Source organism: Chlorella variabilis (genome assembly GCF_000147415.1).
Source record: "Chlorella variabilis unplaced genomic scaffold CHLNCscaffold_12, whole genome shotgun sequence".
Classification (NCBI taxonomy): domain Eukaryota; kingdom Viridiplantae; phylum Chlorophyta; class Trebouxiophyceae; order Chlorellales; family Chlorellaceae; genus Chlorella; species Chlorella variabilis.
In genome coordinates this window covers 188,415-202,847 of record NW_005435076.1, presented here as the reverse complement: position 1 = coordinate 202,847, position 14,433 = coordinate 188,415, and the positions used below count along the sequence as shown (strand labels likewise).

Genomic DNA, 14,433 nt, shown 5'->3' with positions numbered 1-14,433 from the left:
GGTGGGTGGGTGGGTGGGTGAAGCACTCATGGTGAGGTCGAAAACCTACAAAAAGAATAGCCCTGCTGCGAGCTGCCCAAGCAAAATTCAAGAGAACAGTTGGGGGGGACTGGATGGAAAGAGGGCCTGGAGGACAGCAGGGCTAAGGGTGGTTGAAGGCTCAAAACATCACTTCAGAGACGATTGGCACGTCGCTGTGAAAAAGAACATGTGCTGAGCAGAGCAGAGTGGTGTGGGTCGTCCCTCGCGGTCTGGGGTAGTAGTGGTACAAGGAAAAAAGGCATCTGAACAGCAACAGCAGCTTCCTCATCACGCACTCGGGCGTGCTCTGTGTGGCGGCGCCCAAAGAATATCACACTTGGCTGTCAGACCGTCAAAAACTGGCGAGGAGGCTGCTGCCGCGGGCAGTTGCATTTGCTAGTCGCGTCCAGCGACCCGTGCCTCAACCGCTCAGGGTGGGCAGGTGAGCCGCTGCAGGAAGGCGCCAAAGGCGCTCCAGTTGTCAATCATCATGTCGCCCATTCGCAAAAAGGTGAGCTTCTGCAGCAGGCGCAGGTGCGGCGGGCACGCCAGGCAAAGTAGTCACTAGGCGGGTCCCAGCCGCGTGCAGCCAGTGCCAGATCCAGCACAACGACGAAAGCGAAAGCTCAGCACTGTGCACAACACTGGCACGACACCAAACAGCTGCACAAAGGCTCCCGCATGGTCATGCTCTCCCCCAGCCCCCCGCGAACCTCTAAGCGGCCAGCCATCACACTCTGGCCAAAGGCAGAGTCGCAGATCTTGTCAAACGCATACTGGTCATACCGCTGCAGCGCATTCTCGCCGCTCATGGGCACCCCCACGCGCGCAGCGGTGCTGAGCACCTGCAGGGGCAGCAGCGGGGCAACGACCTCAGCAGTGGCGCTGCGTCCGGGCCCTCGCGACGAGCGGCTGCTGCTTGGACATGCCTGGCGCCACGACCTGGACCTCCTCCCACCTGGTTGAGCAGGCCCTCTGGCGAGCAGCGCCCCTCGATGGGGTGCTCGCAGTCGCGCATCTCCACGCATGTGAAGCTGGCTGCCGCGCTGTGCCGCTTGAGCATGTCAAAGATGGGAAGGTAGCCGTTGCGCTCCCGCGTGTTGTAGTACCCAGCAGTCAGCTCCGCGGCATGTGCGCGGCTCTTGAACCACCTGCGGGCACACAAGAGGGCGGGATGGGGTGCGCAGGCAAGCAGGATGGCGCTGGGGCTACAGGCAGGCATTAATTGAGGCACACGTGCAGGAGGAGCGTGTTGCAAAGCAGCGTATGTCAGCAGGCGCACCAGTGCACGCCCGCCAACTTGATGCCCAGCTGCACCGCGGGCCCAAACACGTAGAGCATGCCGCCATCTGATAGCTCGCGCGCCTCCCGCATCGCCCGCGGTCGGCACCGCGCCGACAGCACTTGCCGCGCAGCGCCCAGCAGCCGGTCGGCGTGCTGGATGAGCAGGCCAGAGTACCAGGAGAGGAAGAAGCGGCCGTACTCTGCAAGCGGGTGGGCGGCAGGGAGGAAGCGCTTCAGTGCTTAGTAGGAATTGGAGGGCCGAGCCCAAAGTGCTGCAGTGACAGCGTGATCGGCACGCTGCCCCTGAGCGCACCCCTCGCACTGCGGCGCACCTGTGTCCCAGCTGCCGCCATAGCTGCGGAAGAAGCCGGTCTCGGAGCTATGGCTGTTGTAATTGCCTGAATCGTGTGGCCCGCCGTGGCCCCACTCCGGGTGCCCCGCAGCTATTGCCGCTTCCTTCAGGCTGGCCAGCATGTACCTGCGGTGGCAGCACCAATCCAGCAGCAAGCTTCAGCATGCAGTTGTTTGTACAACTGGCAAGCCCCAGCATACACAAACACACAAGTGAGGCTGAGGGCTGCCCTGACCCCAGGCAGCTCCTCGCTGCCAGGCGCCCAAGGCAACATGCTCCACATCCTGCAGCAAGGACAGCAACCACCGCAGACGCCCCACAACGATTGCCTGGCAGCCCCAGCGTGGCTGCTCACTTGTCATAGCACTGGAACTGGCCGATGCCGGGGAAGCGCCAGCGGCCGTCGCCCTCTGGATACGAAGGGTAGCGCAGCTCGCCGGCGGGGCCCATCCCCACCGTCACCTCGCTGATCACATTGCCCAGCATGTCGCCAAATTCATCCGCAAAGGCGGCGATAAAGTCGGCCTGTGCCTGGATGGGCGTGCGCCCGAGCAGCACCGGCTGCGTGTCGCAGCCCACGGACAGGCACTCGCGGTTGCGGTAGCCAGAGGAGTCGGTGAAGAAGATGTCAGGGTCGCGCTCCCCGGCCTCCACCACCCACCGCGGCAGGCTGATCCGGCAGCAGTCGCCAACGTTGTTGCCGGCTGCAGCAGGACAATGCAGGTGCAGGGCAGGGCATCAAGCAGCAGCAGGGAAGAGACAGCTGCCATTCACCATTCAGGCCAGCAGGCCATGCAATCCCAGTTGCAGGCACAGCACCAGCACAGCAGCACCATCAGGTTTGCCGTGTGCGGCAGAGTAGGGTTAGGGCAGGGCAGCGGCCCCTGTGCGCTCCCTTCGCTCATGCCAGCCTGGGGGCGGCTGCGAACCTGCGTGGAAGCTCATGACGGCCTGCACCTTGAGGCCCTTGGAGGCCACCTGCTCAAACAGCTTTGCGGTAGGCGGAGAAGTCGTACTCGCCGGGCCCCGCGTGCTCCGCGATGCCCCACCACACGTCAATCATCACACCGTCCACGCCCGCCCGTGACAGCATCTCAAGGCCAACCTCCATGGCCTTCTCACGGATGAACAGGGGCTGCGTGGTGCCGCCGCGTTCTAAAAGCCAGACCGTGTCCAGCGGCAGCATGACGTAGACGGGCACGCCGCGCACAGGCGCGGTGATGCGCGCGCGCCGCCGCTCGGGCGCCAGTCGCGCGTCGCTGGCCTGGTAAATGCGGCTCAGCATGCTGCAGGGCAGGTGTGGGATGCGGGTGGTGGGCAGGCAGCAAACAGGAGGAGCTAGGGCGGCGGTGCCGGCCTTCCGGCCCGGTGCGCCGACAGCCAAGAGAGCGGCCCGACGGGAAGGGCGGCGGGCCAGGGCTGGCGGCTTGCCTGCGCAGCTCCGCCTCGGGCCGCTGGAACCCCGTCTGCGCGGGTAGCTGCACCTCTTGGGCAGCCTGCTCCGCCTCCAGCCTGGGCGCTCGCTGCGCCTCTGCGACGGCTGGATGCCGCCTAAGGCCGCGCCGCCGCTGCAGTGGGGCATGTGGGAAGGCATGGGCGTGGTGAAAACGGGTCTGCGGCTAGCGGGAGGTGCGGGGTGGGCGGCCCGCGGCAGCTGTGTTTTTAGTCACTCGCCTGCCGCCCCGGGGGGGCTCTGGCGGGCGTTAAAACCGCCCATGGGGACGGCCTTAGTGCCTCCATCGTATGCAGGGCAGGCCTCCGGCAGCCATACACTCCGCGCCGTCAGGTCACGAAGCTTGACAGAGGAGGTTCCGAGAGGCTTGCAGGCTGCAGTGTAGTGAAGGGGGGAGTGTGGTGGAGGGGGTGGAGAGAGTGCAGTGGAGGAGAGAGTGTGCAGGCGACGGGATGAGCCAGGCGAAAATGGGGGTCACCTTTGGAAAGCCGCTACAAGTCCCGGCCGCTTCAGCTGTGGCGAACCCCAAGGCTCGTTGATCTGCAACACCGCTGTCGGAAGGAGTGGCTGTGGGGAGGCAAGCCCACGGCAGCCAGGCTTGCGAGACCAGCAGCGCAGCATGGCACTTCGAAGGGCAACAGCATTCACCGCAAGCTTGGTGGAGTCTTGCAGCGCAGCAGCACCGGCGATGGCGGCGTTCAGGCCACAAGGCGCCGCCCTGGCCCAGGCAAGAGGGTTGCTAGGCCCAGGCGTGCTGTAGAGTGCAAACTGCCAGTGGGACAACAGAATGGGGCCGTCGTGGAGAGCGACGCTGGCCCCGCCAGGTGCGGCGCCGCCCGCTGTCGCCCTGCGCCACTCCTCCCTTGCTTTCCGGCTCTGCAGGCTTGCCAGCTGCAGCAGATGCGGCCGCACATCTCAGTCGAGGTGCCCAACGGCAACGTGGACAAGGCGTGGCGCACCCTCCAGCGCAAGCTGCGGGAAGAACACTACATGGAGGCGGCGCAGGCACGCGAGTACTATGTCAAGCCCAGCGAGCGCCGCAAGCTGCAGGCCTCCGCCTCGGCCAAGCGCTTCCGTGATCAGGAGTTCAAGTGCGTGGCCTAGCCACCGCCTGGCAGCAGAGTGCGCCCAGCCAATTCCGGGGTTTGCACTACCCCGTTGTGCTGTGGTCCTCAGGCCCGTTGACGGGTTCCCAGGCAACCCATACCTTGCCTAACCCTCTTGCACTTGCTGGCCTTGTCACCGCAGAGAAATGCTACAGTGGGTGATGCGCCGCAAGTCGCGCGGCTTCTAGCGATCCATGAGCTGGTGCTGGTGAAGTTGGCCCTCCCTGAACCGTTGTTCCCTGAACTGTTACGATTTCATTGCCGTCGTTTTCTGCTCCAAGCTATGCTTCCTCTCTGCTCTCGTTACCCAGCATTCATGTGTATTCATCAACAGTCACCAGAAGCAAGGAGAGTTGTCATTTCAAGCAGTGCTTAGGGCGGATGTCGTGCACGCAGCCGCTCACGCCTCCATCGGCGTCTCCTGCTGCTGCTCCTGCTCGTCCTCCCCTGGCGGCTGCGGGCCCACCTCTGCATCCGTGTCCATCTCCTCGCCCTCCTCTGCGGGCGCCGCCGCCGCCGGCTCCTCCTTCTTGGGTGCTGGCGGCGGCTTGCTGAGGATGGGCTCACACACGCGCCGCACCGTCCCCTCCTTCTTCTCCACATCCGCCGCCTGCAGCACCGGGTCGTCGAACTGCGGCGCGAGGGCAGGGCGCAGGGAATCAGGGGTGAGGGCGGGAGGGCACACAAGGGGCAGCAACATGGCCACAAGGCGCCTCTGGGGGAGGGAAGTGGCAGCAAGGCAGGCCAAATGCAGCGCCTGCCCGTTACGAGCCACCCGGCCAGCCAGTCCTTGCCCGGTGCTCCCTCACCTTTGACAGCTGCTTCTGCAGGCCCTCCTTCTCCGCCAGCCACGCCAGCGCCGCCTGGCACTCTGTCGACACCTTCTGCTTCTCCTCCTCCTCCAGGTGCGCGGTGCGCGCCTCGCTCAACGCCGCCAGGAAGCGCTGCAGTAGTGGAGGGATGGGGCGCAGGCGAGCCAAGCCTTAGGAAAACGCCTCGCAGTGGTGGACTTTGTGGCTGCGGCCAGCCAGTGGAGGGGTGGCGCATCGCAATGGCTGGCACAGGACCTCCAGGCCAGCAGGCGAGCGGGCACGCCCTACCCCCTGCCTCACCTGGCACGTGCTGCGCAGGCTGGCTGCGACGGCGGGCAGCGCGGCCGCGTTTGTGGCGCGCGCCTCCACAGGGTCGCCCAGCTTGCGCACTTCAGCCAGCTTGGACACATACACGCTCTTGGCCTCATCCTCGCCATCCTCATACAGCCAGTTCTGTGGGCAGGCAGGCCAGAGGTAGGGACATCAACAGGGGCAGAGCGGGAGCAGCAGGGCCAGCCCGCAGGGTGCATGCCAGCTCCGCCCCATCCCAACCCAGCCCAGCCCAGCCGCTTCGGCACCGCACCTCGAGCGCCTCCAGCTGCTCCAGCAGCTTGGCCTTGGCCTCCTCCCGCACATACGGGCTGAGCGCGTCGTACAGGTGGTTGCGCAGGCCGTAGATGTACGCCTCCAGCGCATTCTTGGCGTCGTTGGTCTCAGCCTGGATGCGCGCCTGCGCGGACGTGCATGTGCGGTGGGGGTGGGGAGGTGGGGGTGCGGGGGTGAGTGCGGTTGTGGGAGAGGACGTGATCGTGTGTTCATGTGTGGGGAAGATGCATCATGGAGGCAGACACGGGCAACCGTGCGTGGTGCAGGCCAGGGCAGCAGGCTGGCCCCGCAACCGCCACCCCGGCGGCAGTGCAAGCGGTCCCTCCCCGAATCCTCCCCACCCCAGCCCGCCTGATCGTCCTGCCCACACACACCTGCAGTGCCAGCTCCACCTCCACTTCATACAGCTTCTGCAGCTGCTCCGAGCTGAGCGCGGCGGTGTGCGAGGCGAAGGGCACCATGTGCTTCTTCACCTTCTTCTTCACCACCTTTTGAGGCGCAGCCGCACCAGCAGCATCCTCTGCCATCGGCGCCTGGCCGTCGGCGGCTGCCGCCGCGGCGTCCCCGCCCGCGGCCGCATCTGCTGCCGCGCCCGCCTCCTCGCCCGCCTCCTTGCCCGCCTCGGCATCCGCCATGGGCTGGTCTGCTGCGGTGGTGGGCGCCGCAGCGGCGGGCACCTCCTCCTCCACCTCCTCCTCCTCAATCATCTGCGCATTCTCCACCACCACCACGCCATTGAGGTTGAGCATGACCTTGACCTTGAGCTTGGCCTTGTCGGCGCCGGGCGCCAGGGCAAATGGCCCGATGGTGAAGCTGCCTGCAGGACGGCATGCGCGGCAGTAGCAGCAGGTTGCTCGACCGAGGCTTTGCTGACTCCACTGTTTGCCGGCGCATTCCCTGCCTCCGCTCCCCAAACCAGGCAATCATGCCCGTGGCGCCCCTGGCTGCGCCGCCCACCGATGCTGCGGTCTGCGGTGGAGGGGATGTCGGAGTCGGGCGTGTACTCTGCCTTGATGGTGAAGGGTTCGGCGCGGTAGAAGGTCAGCATCTTGGCCGAGGGCACCAGGCTGCCCCGCTCAAACACGGTGCTCGTCACAGGCTGCCCGTCCTTCTCCCAGCTGCAGGCGGGGCGGGGCGGGGCAGGGCAGGGCAGGAGGAGGTGGAGCAATCGGTGCGGCACAGGGGGCTGTCAGCGGCGCATGTTGAGGCTGGCTTCCTGGGAGGCTGCAGCCAAACACACCCCAACACGGCGCAGGCAAGTGCCTCAGCACCTGCACGTGCCGTCCTTTCTTCTGCCCCCCGCCCGGAGCCCGCCCCCCCACCTGAACTGCACGCCGTATGGGAAGGAGTCCAGGACCTGGAAGTCGCGCACCCTGAACGTGGGGCTCAGCATGGCGCACTGCAGCGCGCAGCCGCGAGACACCGTCTCCTTGGCGTTGAGCGTGCGAGACGGCTCGCGGCCGAAGAAGTCGGTGAGCTGGCGCAGCACGGCGGGCACGCGGCTGGTGCCGCCCACCACCTCCACGCTGGCCACCTGGCTGGGCTCCAGGCCCGCCGCGGCCAGCGCCTGCGCGTGGGTTTGGGGAGCAGTGACCAGCGGTCGGTGTCGGCCCATAGGGGGAGGGGGTCGCCGGCAATAAGCTGGCGCCGCAATCGCTGGGCTACCACCCAGGCCTCCCCTCCCACCTCCCGCCCTGCCACGCAGCGGCTCCCAGCCCAGCCCCACCTTCTGCACAGGCGCCAGCAGGCGGTCCAGCACCGGCTTGGCCTCCTCCTCAAACTGCTCCCGCGTGATGACGCCGTGTGCGTCCACGTCGCTCATGATGCACTCGACGTTGATGGGGGCCTCGGGGTTGGTGGTCAGCACCTTCTTCACCTGCAAGGCCGCAGGGGGCAAGGCAAGTGTGTGTGTGTGGGGGGGGGGGGGGGGGCGGGTGAGCGGCAGGGGGAAGGGGGCAGCAGCAAGGGCGGGCAGGGTGGGCCCAGCAGCAGGCTGCAGGCAGCCAGGGCAGGCAGGCGGGCAGTGATGGCCGTGTCCCTCCACTGCCCTGCTCACGCCCCACCTTCTCGCAGCCCATGCGCAGGCGGTGGCAGGCGCGCAGCTGGCTGCGCACGTCGATCTTGTAGCGTTCATTGAACTCCCTGCGGGGCGGGCAGGCGGGCAGGCAGGAACGAAGGAGAGGTGGAGTCTTAGCGAGGGGTGGCGGGTGGATGGTGGGTGGGGACCGCCAGGCGAGCAGCGAGTGCCCCACGGGAGCAAGGGTGGGTGGGCGGCCCACGCCTCCGCTGCATGTGGCGCAGGCATGGCACCTCAGGCCCGCCAGCTGGAGGTGCTCACTTGCAGAAGTGGTCGAACAGGACGTTGTCGAGGTCGCGGCCGCCCAGGTCGCGGTCCCACGCGTTGGACAGCACCTGCAGCTGCCCCTTCTTCAGCGCCACCACGCACACCTGCGCGTGTGGGGCAGCATGGGACGGCAGGAGCCGTGAGCACACACACACCACGCATGCCTGCACAGGTGGCAGCATCAAGCGCTCCGCAGGGCACTGGGCGCTACGCGGCGCCGGAGCGGCGTGCCTGGGTGGATGCGAAGCCCACGTCCACAAACACGACGTTGACTGGGTCGCCCTCGGGCAGGTCGGTCTTGTAGATGCCGTAGGCCAGCGCAGTGGCGCTCGTCTCGTTCAGCAGGCGCAGGCAGTTGAGGCCCGCAATCTGCGGCAGCGGGGGGTGATTAGCGGGCTGTGAGGGGGTATTTGTGGCTGGGGGGAGAGGTGGTGACCGCAAAGCAGCCAGCAGCAAGCAATCCCGCACAAGTGTCAGCCAGCCAGCCTGGCCACCCTGTGTGCCGCGCACCGCATCGCACGCACCTGAGACGCCGCCAGCATGGCGTGCCGCTCCGGCTCCGTGAAGTACACCGGTACCGCCAGCACGCACTCCGACACGGGCGACCCCTCCGCCTCGGCAATCAGCTTCAGGTCCACCAGCAGCATGGCCAGCAGCTGCACCGCCGAGAACCTCGCCTGCTTGTCCTGGTACTCCACCTGCGCCCAGGGGGGTGCGGGGCAGATAAAAAGGTGGTGATTTTCCAGCGGCAGGGGCGCCCGAGTCCGAGATATGGTAAGGGCCGCCTTGGCATCTGCTGCCAGGTACACGATGAGCCAGCCATGCTGCCAGCAAGCTGAGCCTCCATTGCCAACGCCGTGGTGATGCCTGCAGCTGCCGCTACCGACAGCTGCCTCGCGCGTGCGCTTGCCCGCCATAGCCGCCGCCACTCACGTTGAACACGCACTCGCCGTCGGGCCCTGCCTCCACTTTGTAGGGGAAGTTCTTGAGGTCCTCCTGCACATGCGGGTCGTTGAACTTCTTGCCCAGCAGTCGCTTGAGCTGGCTGATGGTGTTGCGCGGGTTGGTAGACATGCCGCCCGCTGCAGCACAGGTGAAGGAAAAGGAGAGGATGCAAAAAGGCTTGAACAGACTGCTATGCTGGATGTGTGCATGCAGGGGCTGTGCGCCAAATGCAGCATGTGCGGTCTGAGCACAAGCACCCGCAGGAATCAGGCAAAAGCCTTACACGCGTCGGTGCCCATCATGCGCTGCTTGTGGGTGAAGGTCACCACACTGGGCGTCTCGCGCTTGCTCTCTTTGTTGAGCAGCACATCCACGCCTGCAAGGAGGCGGCGGCAGGCGGGTGGTGGGTGCGGCAGCGGCAGCGGCCACTCCCACAGTTGGCAGGCGCCGCTGGCGAGCCGCAGCAGTGCAGTCCCGGTCCACAAAGCACATCGGCCAGTTGTGGGGCTGCCCCACACGGGTTCAGCGGCTGATCATGCGGTGGTGATGGCCGGCGGTCGCACCTCCTTTGCGGGCTAACGCAATGCAGCTGGTGGCATCGCCCACATCAATCCCGGCGCACGCCATACTGAACTGAGGGCGCTGCACAGAACAGATGCTTTGGCCTGACTCGCCCCTTCGGTGTTAGCGCTGAACACGGCCTGAAATCGGGTCTATTCTTGGTGGAAGACGTGGAGAAATGGAGGGAAATCGCTTGGGGTGAGGAGCTTCTCCACCTTCTAGAGCCTCCGCCGCCGCTGACCACGCTGCTCCAGCTGCGCGCCCATCCAATGTGGCGGCGCTGACCATCAACATAGCAGCCCAAACACCTTCTTCTGCCATGCTATAGCGATACAACCAGGTCAATGAGTCGGAGGGATACAACGAGGGGAGCAAGGGGGAAGGCGCATGCGGGCCGGTGCAACATAGTCTACAGAGAGGAGGCTGGTCAACCAAACTTGGCCGAGAAGTGTCAGAAGGAATGGGGGATCAAGCACGAAACAATGCAAAGCAGGCATCAAACAGTTCCTCACAAAAAAACAGGGGGGCATGCAGGTCAGATCGGCGGGCGGTTGGGATCGGCGAGAAGAGGCGTGGCCAGCACGGGTAGGCCACCGGCAACCTTCACTCAGAAGTGCCGCACACAAAGGGTTCAGGGGAGCAGAAAGAATCTCACGCGCGTGCCTTGGCGCGCATGGCTGCTCGCGTCGGCTGCGAGCCGGAGGCCGCTGCTGCGCCAGCTGTGAGGCCGTGCGCCTTGACAGCGCGGCGGCGGTCGTCAAACAGGCCGCCCACGTCCGAAGCGGCGGGCTCGTAGTCTGTGATGCGCTGCGGGTTGTCGCGTGTGTTGGCGCCAGCGCCCACCAGCGCCCGCATCGGCTCCACGCCCGTCAGCGTGCGATGCGCTGTGTACAGGATGTTGTCCACGGCAGAGTGCTTCAGGTCCTTGGCCGTCAGCTCTGCGGCAGAAACAGGCAGCGCAGAGGCTTGCACTGTGAGAGTCCCAGGCAGCAGGCGCTGGAGCTGGAGCACAGCAGGCACTGGGCCAGCAGAGGCGCCCCCTTGCCTCCACCGTCTGCCCACCAAACTGGCAGCGCCCGCTCACCCGTCACATCCAGGAAGCGCTCAGTGGCGGCCTCCCATGTGAGGTTCTGGCGGTCCTCGGGGCCCATGGGGTGTGGCTCGTGCGCCAGCGCATGCTCCACATGCTGCGAGAACTCCTCGGGAGTCCTGCAGGAGAGGGTAGGAAGGGGATGACGACAAGGGGTGGGCAGGGCACGCCTCTTCGTCCCTGCGTCTCCCTCCCTTTCTGTCCTCAGCCGCCGGCTCACTTGAAGATGAGGCAGTTTTTGAACTGGGAGAAGAAGCGGTTGGAGGGGTGGTCGGCGCAGATGACCCACTTGCCCATGGCCAGCGCCTCGGCAGTGGTGGTGGCCACCACGTCGCTGGTGGAGGGGTTGATGAACACCTGTGTGTGATTGGGGGGGGGGAGGGGACCACGGGAGGTTAGGTGGTGGGATGGAGCGGTGCGGACATGTGAGTCGAGCAGTGCACACACAGGCAGCTAGCTGGCAAGGGGAAAGGTGCTGAGCAGCATGACGAGCAGCTGGGGAGGTGAGGTGGTGCCACTTTCGCCCCACCTGGTACTCGTGCATGGATGTGTCGAGGTGGTCCTTGGCGCCATGGAAGCGCAGGCTCAGGTGGCGGGTGGCAGCCTCGGTGCGTACCTGCGGGCAGCCAGGAGCGGAGCAGGCCGCTCAAGAATGTAAGCAGCTGCTGGGTAATCTGGCCCCTTCTGATGCAGATACTTTGGCAGTATGGGGCTCCATTGTCAGCATCGCAGCATCGCCCCCCTCATCCAGGCCCCGCCCGCTCACCGCCTCCAGGTCCTCCCCCGTGCCGTAGCAGTCCATGGCCACATCGCCGTGCGCGCGGCAGTGCTTGGTCATGAGGTCCAGCAGCTCGGTGTAGCCCTTGGCCCACACCACCTTGCCGATGAAGTAGGCGCCACGTGCAAACCTGTGGCACACAGGAGGGGGTGGGCCCCAGGGCAGCAGGTCAGCCAGCCAGGCAGAACACAAGAGCCAGCAACCATGAACCAGCCGCGAACCCAGCACTGGGTCCAGCACAGGCACACGCTGCAATCTGGGCCTGACGACACCTGCCAATCCCCCCAACCCTTCCACCGCCACCACCACTCTTTTCACCACCGCGCCCACCTCTTGCCACCCTCTGGCGCCGGCTCGCTCTTCTTCTTGCCCACGTCCAGGAAGTTCTCCGCCACGCCGTGCACAAACTCGGTGGTCTGCTTGGGCAGCGGCTGCACCGCGTCGCTCAGCTTGACCACCTTGTGGCAGTGGATGCGGCACACCCAGTTGTTGATGTGCTTGAGCAGGAACTCCTTGGTGTCGCCGCCCTCCTCCCTGCACCACGCCGTACGCAACGGTCAGGGGCTCTGTAACAGGAACGACCGACTGCCTTGCCCAGCTGTTCAGCTTTGCACCAGGCCACCCGCGACCCAGCCGCCTCCCCCTCCCTCCAGCCAGGCCCTCCCTCCCACCAACCTGCGCGCATAGTCGAGGTAGTTGGTGTGTACCACCCCCACCACGTGGTTAAACTTGTCGGTCCAGCGCCGGCCATGGTGGTACCAGTTGAGGTGCTCCGGCTCCTCCAGGATCGCCACGTCGGCCTGAGGAGGCAGACACAGGCAATCCAAAATCGGTTCCAACAGCCAGGAACAGAGGTTGATGCGCCGGCCACCAGCCCACCAGCCCAGCTGCCTGCGCCAGCCAGCCCCATAGCCGCTGGTCCCAGCCAGCCCCACCCACCTCGTGGTCCGGCACATACTGAGTGGGGTCGCCCACCGGCAGGATGCTGCACTTCTCGGGCGCGTAGCGGCCTGGGTAGAAGGTGACCTTAAAGTCGGAGTCAAAGCCGGTGCGCTTCTTCACCCAGTCCCGCACATACTGCAGGGCGGGTAGAAGAGACAGGGCATGGCATGGTGAGCAGCAACGGGAAAAAGCTGTGGCGGCGCTGCGCATGTCTCGCAACGGGCTGTGCAGGCCAGCGGCAGGGGTACCAAGGCATGCAGCCGCACCCACCTCCTCCTGCTGCTCCGGCGTCTCAAAGGTGGTGTTGTTGGGGAACACTTTGCTCTGGTCGGGCTTGGCCAGCCAGGGGATCATGAGAGTGACCTTGCGGCCCCTGTCGCGCGCCAGGTAGGCCGCCCGCAGCAGCGGGTTGACCGCCGTGCCCGTCATCCAGGGCAGCGCCGCGGTGGTCACAATCAGCACCTGCCGCCCGTCCTCACGCAGGCTGCTGCGCAGCTCCGACTCCTTGTCCTGCCGCCGCTGCCGCGCCTGCCGCTGGAAGGGGCCCCAGCCCCGGCCGCTGCTGGACGCCTCCACCTTGTCCTCCTCCTGCTCATCCTCTGTCACCAGCGCCTCGATGGCCGCCGCCTCGCGCCCCCGCAGCGGCGCCGGCAGCAGCGACCAGGGCGGCATCGCATCCGCCTGCTGCTGCTGCTCGTCGCCCTCCGCCGCCTGCAGTGCCGCGCTGCTGCCGCTGCTGCTCAGCCGCTGCGGGCTGAGCAGCGCCGCCAGGCGGCTGCCGGAGGAGCTGGGTGAGCCGGGTTCCCCCAGGGTGGACAGGCGCCGCTCCAGCGTGGACCGCCCCTCTGCCAGGCTCTGCTGCAGGTTGCTCTGCAGCGTCTGCAGGTTCTGCTGGCAGTTGCCCAGCGTCTGCGCGGCCGTGTTGAGCGCCAGCTTGGGCTTCTGCAGCAGCTGCTCCTTCACCTCTTCCAGGCTCATGCTGGAGGCGCTGTGCACCAGCTGCTTGGCCTGCAACGAGACGAGCGGGGGCGGGGTTGGTGCACGCGCAGCAGGCCGGGCCGGCAAGTCCCAAGTAATGTAGCTGTACTGCAGGCAACCCGGCCGCCGAACAGACCCAACCACGCACCCACCTGCTCTTCCAGCCCCGTGCGTGTCAGCTGGAACCGCGACTGCTGCGCTGCACGGGCCTGGTTCAGCGTGCTGTTCAGCGCCGACAGCCAGTCCCAGGCATCAGCCTGCCGCTGCTGCTGCTCTCGCGTCAGCGGCTGCTGCTGCGGCGCCGCTGCCGGCGGGCGCTGCAACCGAAGGCGGCCCGGCACATGCTGTGCAAAGTTGGTGTCGCTGGCGACGCGCCTCATGGTTGGGGCAGCCCGCCTCGGCTCCCCTGCCCGCTTGAGCAGCTGCCACTCGTCGGCAGCCAACCCAGCGCCAGCATTCTGGAGGGCCGTCTGCGCCGTGGTGAGCAACAGCTGCCCGTTCTTGGTCAAATCCTCTATTGTGCTGGACACCCTCGTCAAGGGCACCAACGCTCCCTGCGAGCTGAGGCTTCGGAGCTTCTGGGCTGCAGGAGTCAGCCTCCACGCCGGCTGCACGGGGTCGTCGCCCGCCATTGTCGCGAGCGTGAGCACACCCAGGAGCGGAAAGGTGAAAGAATGGGCCCGTCCCGCGTCCTGCTAGGTTGGCTCATCGCCGCGCTGGCATCCTGACGATGCATCGCAGTGTTTCTGAAAGCTGGCGAAATCGCCAAATGCTGGCGAAATCGGGCTAAAAACGGCGATGGCCTTCGGCCCATCGCCAGCCAGAGCTGGCGAAATGAGGGCAGGCGGCAGGACATGGTCGCCAGCCCGTCGCCATCCCCCATGACTGGCATCGCCAATATATTGAGGGAAAATGGCCAAATTTCCTCAGGAACTTCATTCCATAGTGTTAAAAAAGCGCCAGCTTTCTGGGGGCTTCGCCCCCAGTCCCCCATAAAGGGAGGCAAGTGCCGACAAAGCAACGGCGGCACCGCATGCGTCCGCTGCGCCGCGCCAGGCGCAAGGGTGGTTCCCCCGCAATTCGCCAACCCCCACTGTGCCATCGCCAGTTGATTGGCGAAATTTGGATGCGACAGCGGTCCTCATCGCCAGCCCATCGCCA

General features: G+C 66.0%; 5 protein-coding genes across 5 annotated transcripts; 1 reads left to right on the top strand and 4 right to left on the bottom strand.

Annotated features, from left to right (window-relative positions):
• Positions 1–450: 450 nt before the first annotated feature.
• On the bottom strand, positions 451–2,602 carry CHLNCDRAFT_134683 (hypothetical protein; the record flags this gene model as incomplete). Its single annotated transcript, XM_005846806.1, has 7 exons — positions 451–540; positions 735–866; positions 980–1,172; positions 1,304–1,505; positions 1,638–1,783; positions 2,013–2,361; positions 2,587–2,602. 7 exons carry the CDS (start codon positions 2,600–2,602, stop codon positions 451–453), a joined length of 1,128 nt encoding a protein of 375 aa, XP_005846868.1.
• Positions 2,603–2,639: 37 nt separating this feature from the next.
• Positions 2,640–3,374, bottom strand: CHLNCDRAFT_134682 (hypothetical protein; the record flags this gene model as incomplete). The annotated part of the gene is made up of 3 exons (XM_005846805.1): positions 2,640–2,943; positions 3,056–3,188; positions 3,368–3,374. 3 exons carry the CDS (start codon positions 3,372–3,374, stop codon positions 2,640–2,642), a joined length of 444 nt encoding a protein of 147 aa, XP_005846867.1.
• A 636-nt stretch (positions 3,375–4,010) lies between these two features.
• CHLNCDRAFT_134681 (hypothetical protein) lies at positions 4,011–4,404 on the top strand (the record flags this gene model as incomplete). The annotated part of the gene is made up of 2 exons (XM_005846978.1): positions 4,011–4,201; positions 4,359–4,404. 2 exons carry the CDS (start codon positions 4,011–4,013, stop codon positions 4,402–4,404), a joined length of 237 nt encoding a protein of 78 aa, XP_005847040.1.
• Positions 4,405–4,616: 212 nt separating this feature from the next.
• Positions 4,617–9,633, bottom strand: CHLNCDRAFT_35731 (hypothetical protein; the record flags this gene model as incomplete). Its single annotated transcript, XM_005846804.1, has 15 exons — positions 9,487–9,633; positions 9,207–9,299; positions 8,912–9,060; positions 8,503–8,676; positions 8,210–8,347; positions 7,973–8,082; positions 7,698–7,776; positions 7,361–7,510; positions 6,912–7,201; positions 6,592–6,722; positions 6,009–6,451; positions 5,612–5,758; positions 5,317–5,481; positions 5,026–5,160; positions 4,617–4,847 (listed from the first exon to the last, which is right to left on the bottom strand). The coding sequence occupies exons 1-15, from the start codon at positions 9,548–9,550 to the stop codon at positions 4,617–4,619; spliced, it is 2,499 nt and encodes an 832-aa protein (XP_005846866.1). The 5' UTR covers positions 9,551–9,633.
• Positions 9,634–9,876: 243 nt separating this feature from the next.
• CHLNCDRAFT_31413 (hypothetical protein) lies at positions 9,877–12,762 on the bottom strand. Its single transcript, XM_005846803.1, has 9 exons — positions 12,565–12,762; positions 12,292–12,429; positions 12,028–12,152; positions 11,683–11,886; positions 11,341–11,482; positions 11,104–11,190; positions 10,795–10,931; positions 10,569–10,693; positions 9,877–10,422 (listed from the first exon to the last, which is right to left on the bottom strand). Exons 1-9 carry the CDS (start codon positions 12,721–12,723, stop codon positions 10,136–10,138), a joined length of 1,404 nt encoding a protein of 467 aa, XP_005846865.1. The 5' UTR covers positions 12,724–12,762; the 3' UTR covers positions 9,877–10,135.
• Between the last annotated feature and the right edge of the window lie 1,671 nt (positions 12,763–14,433).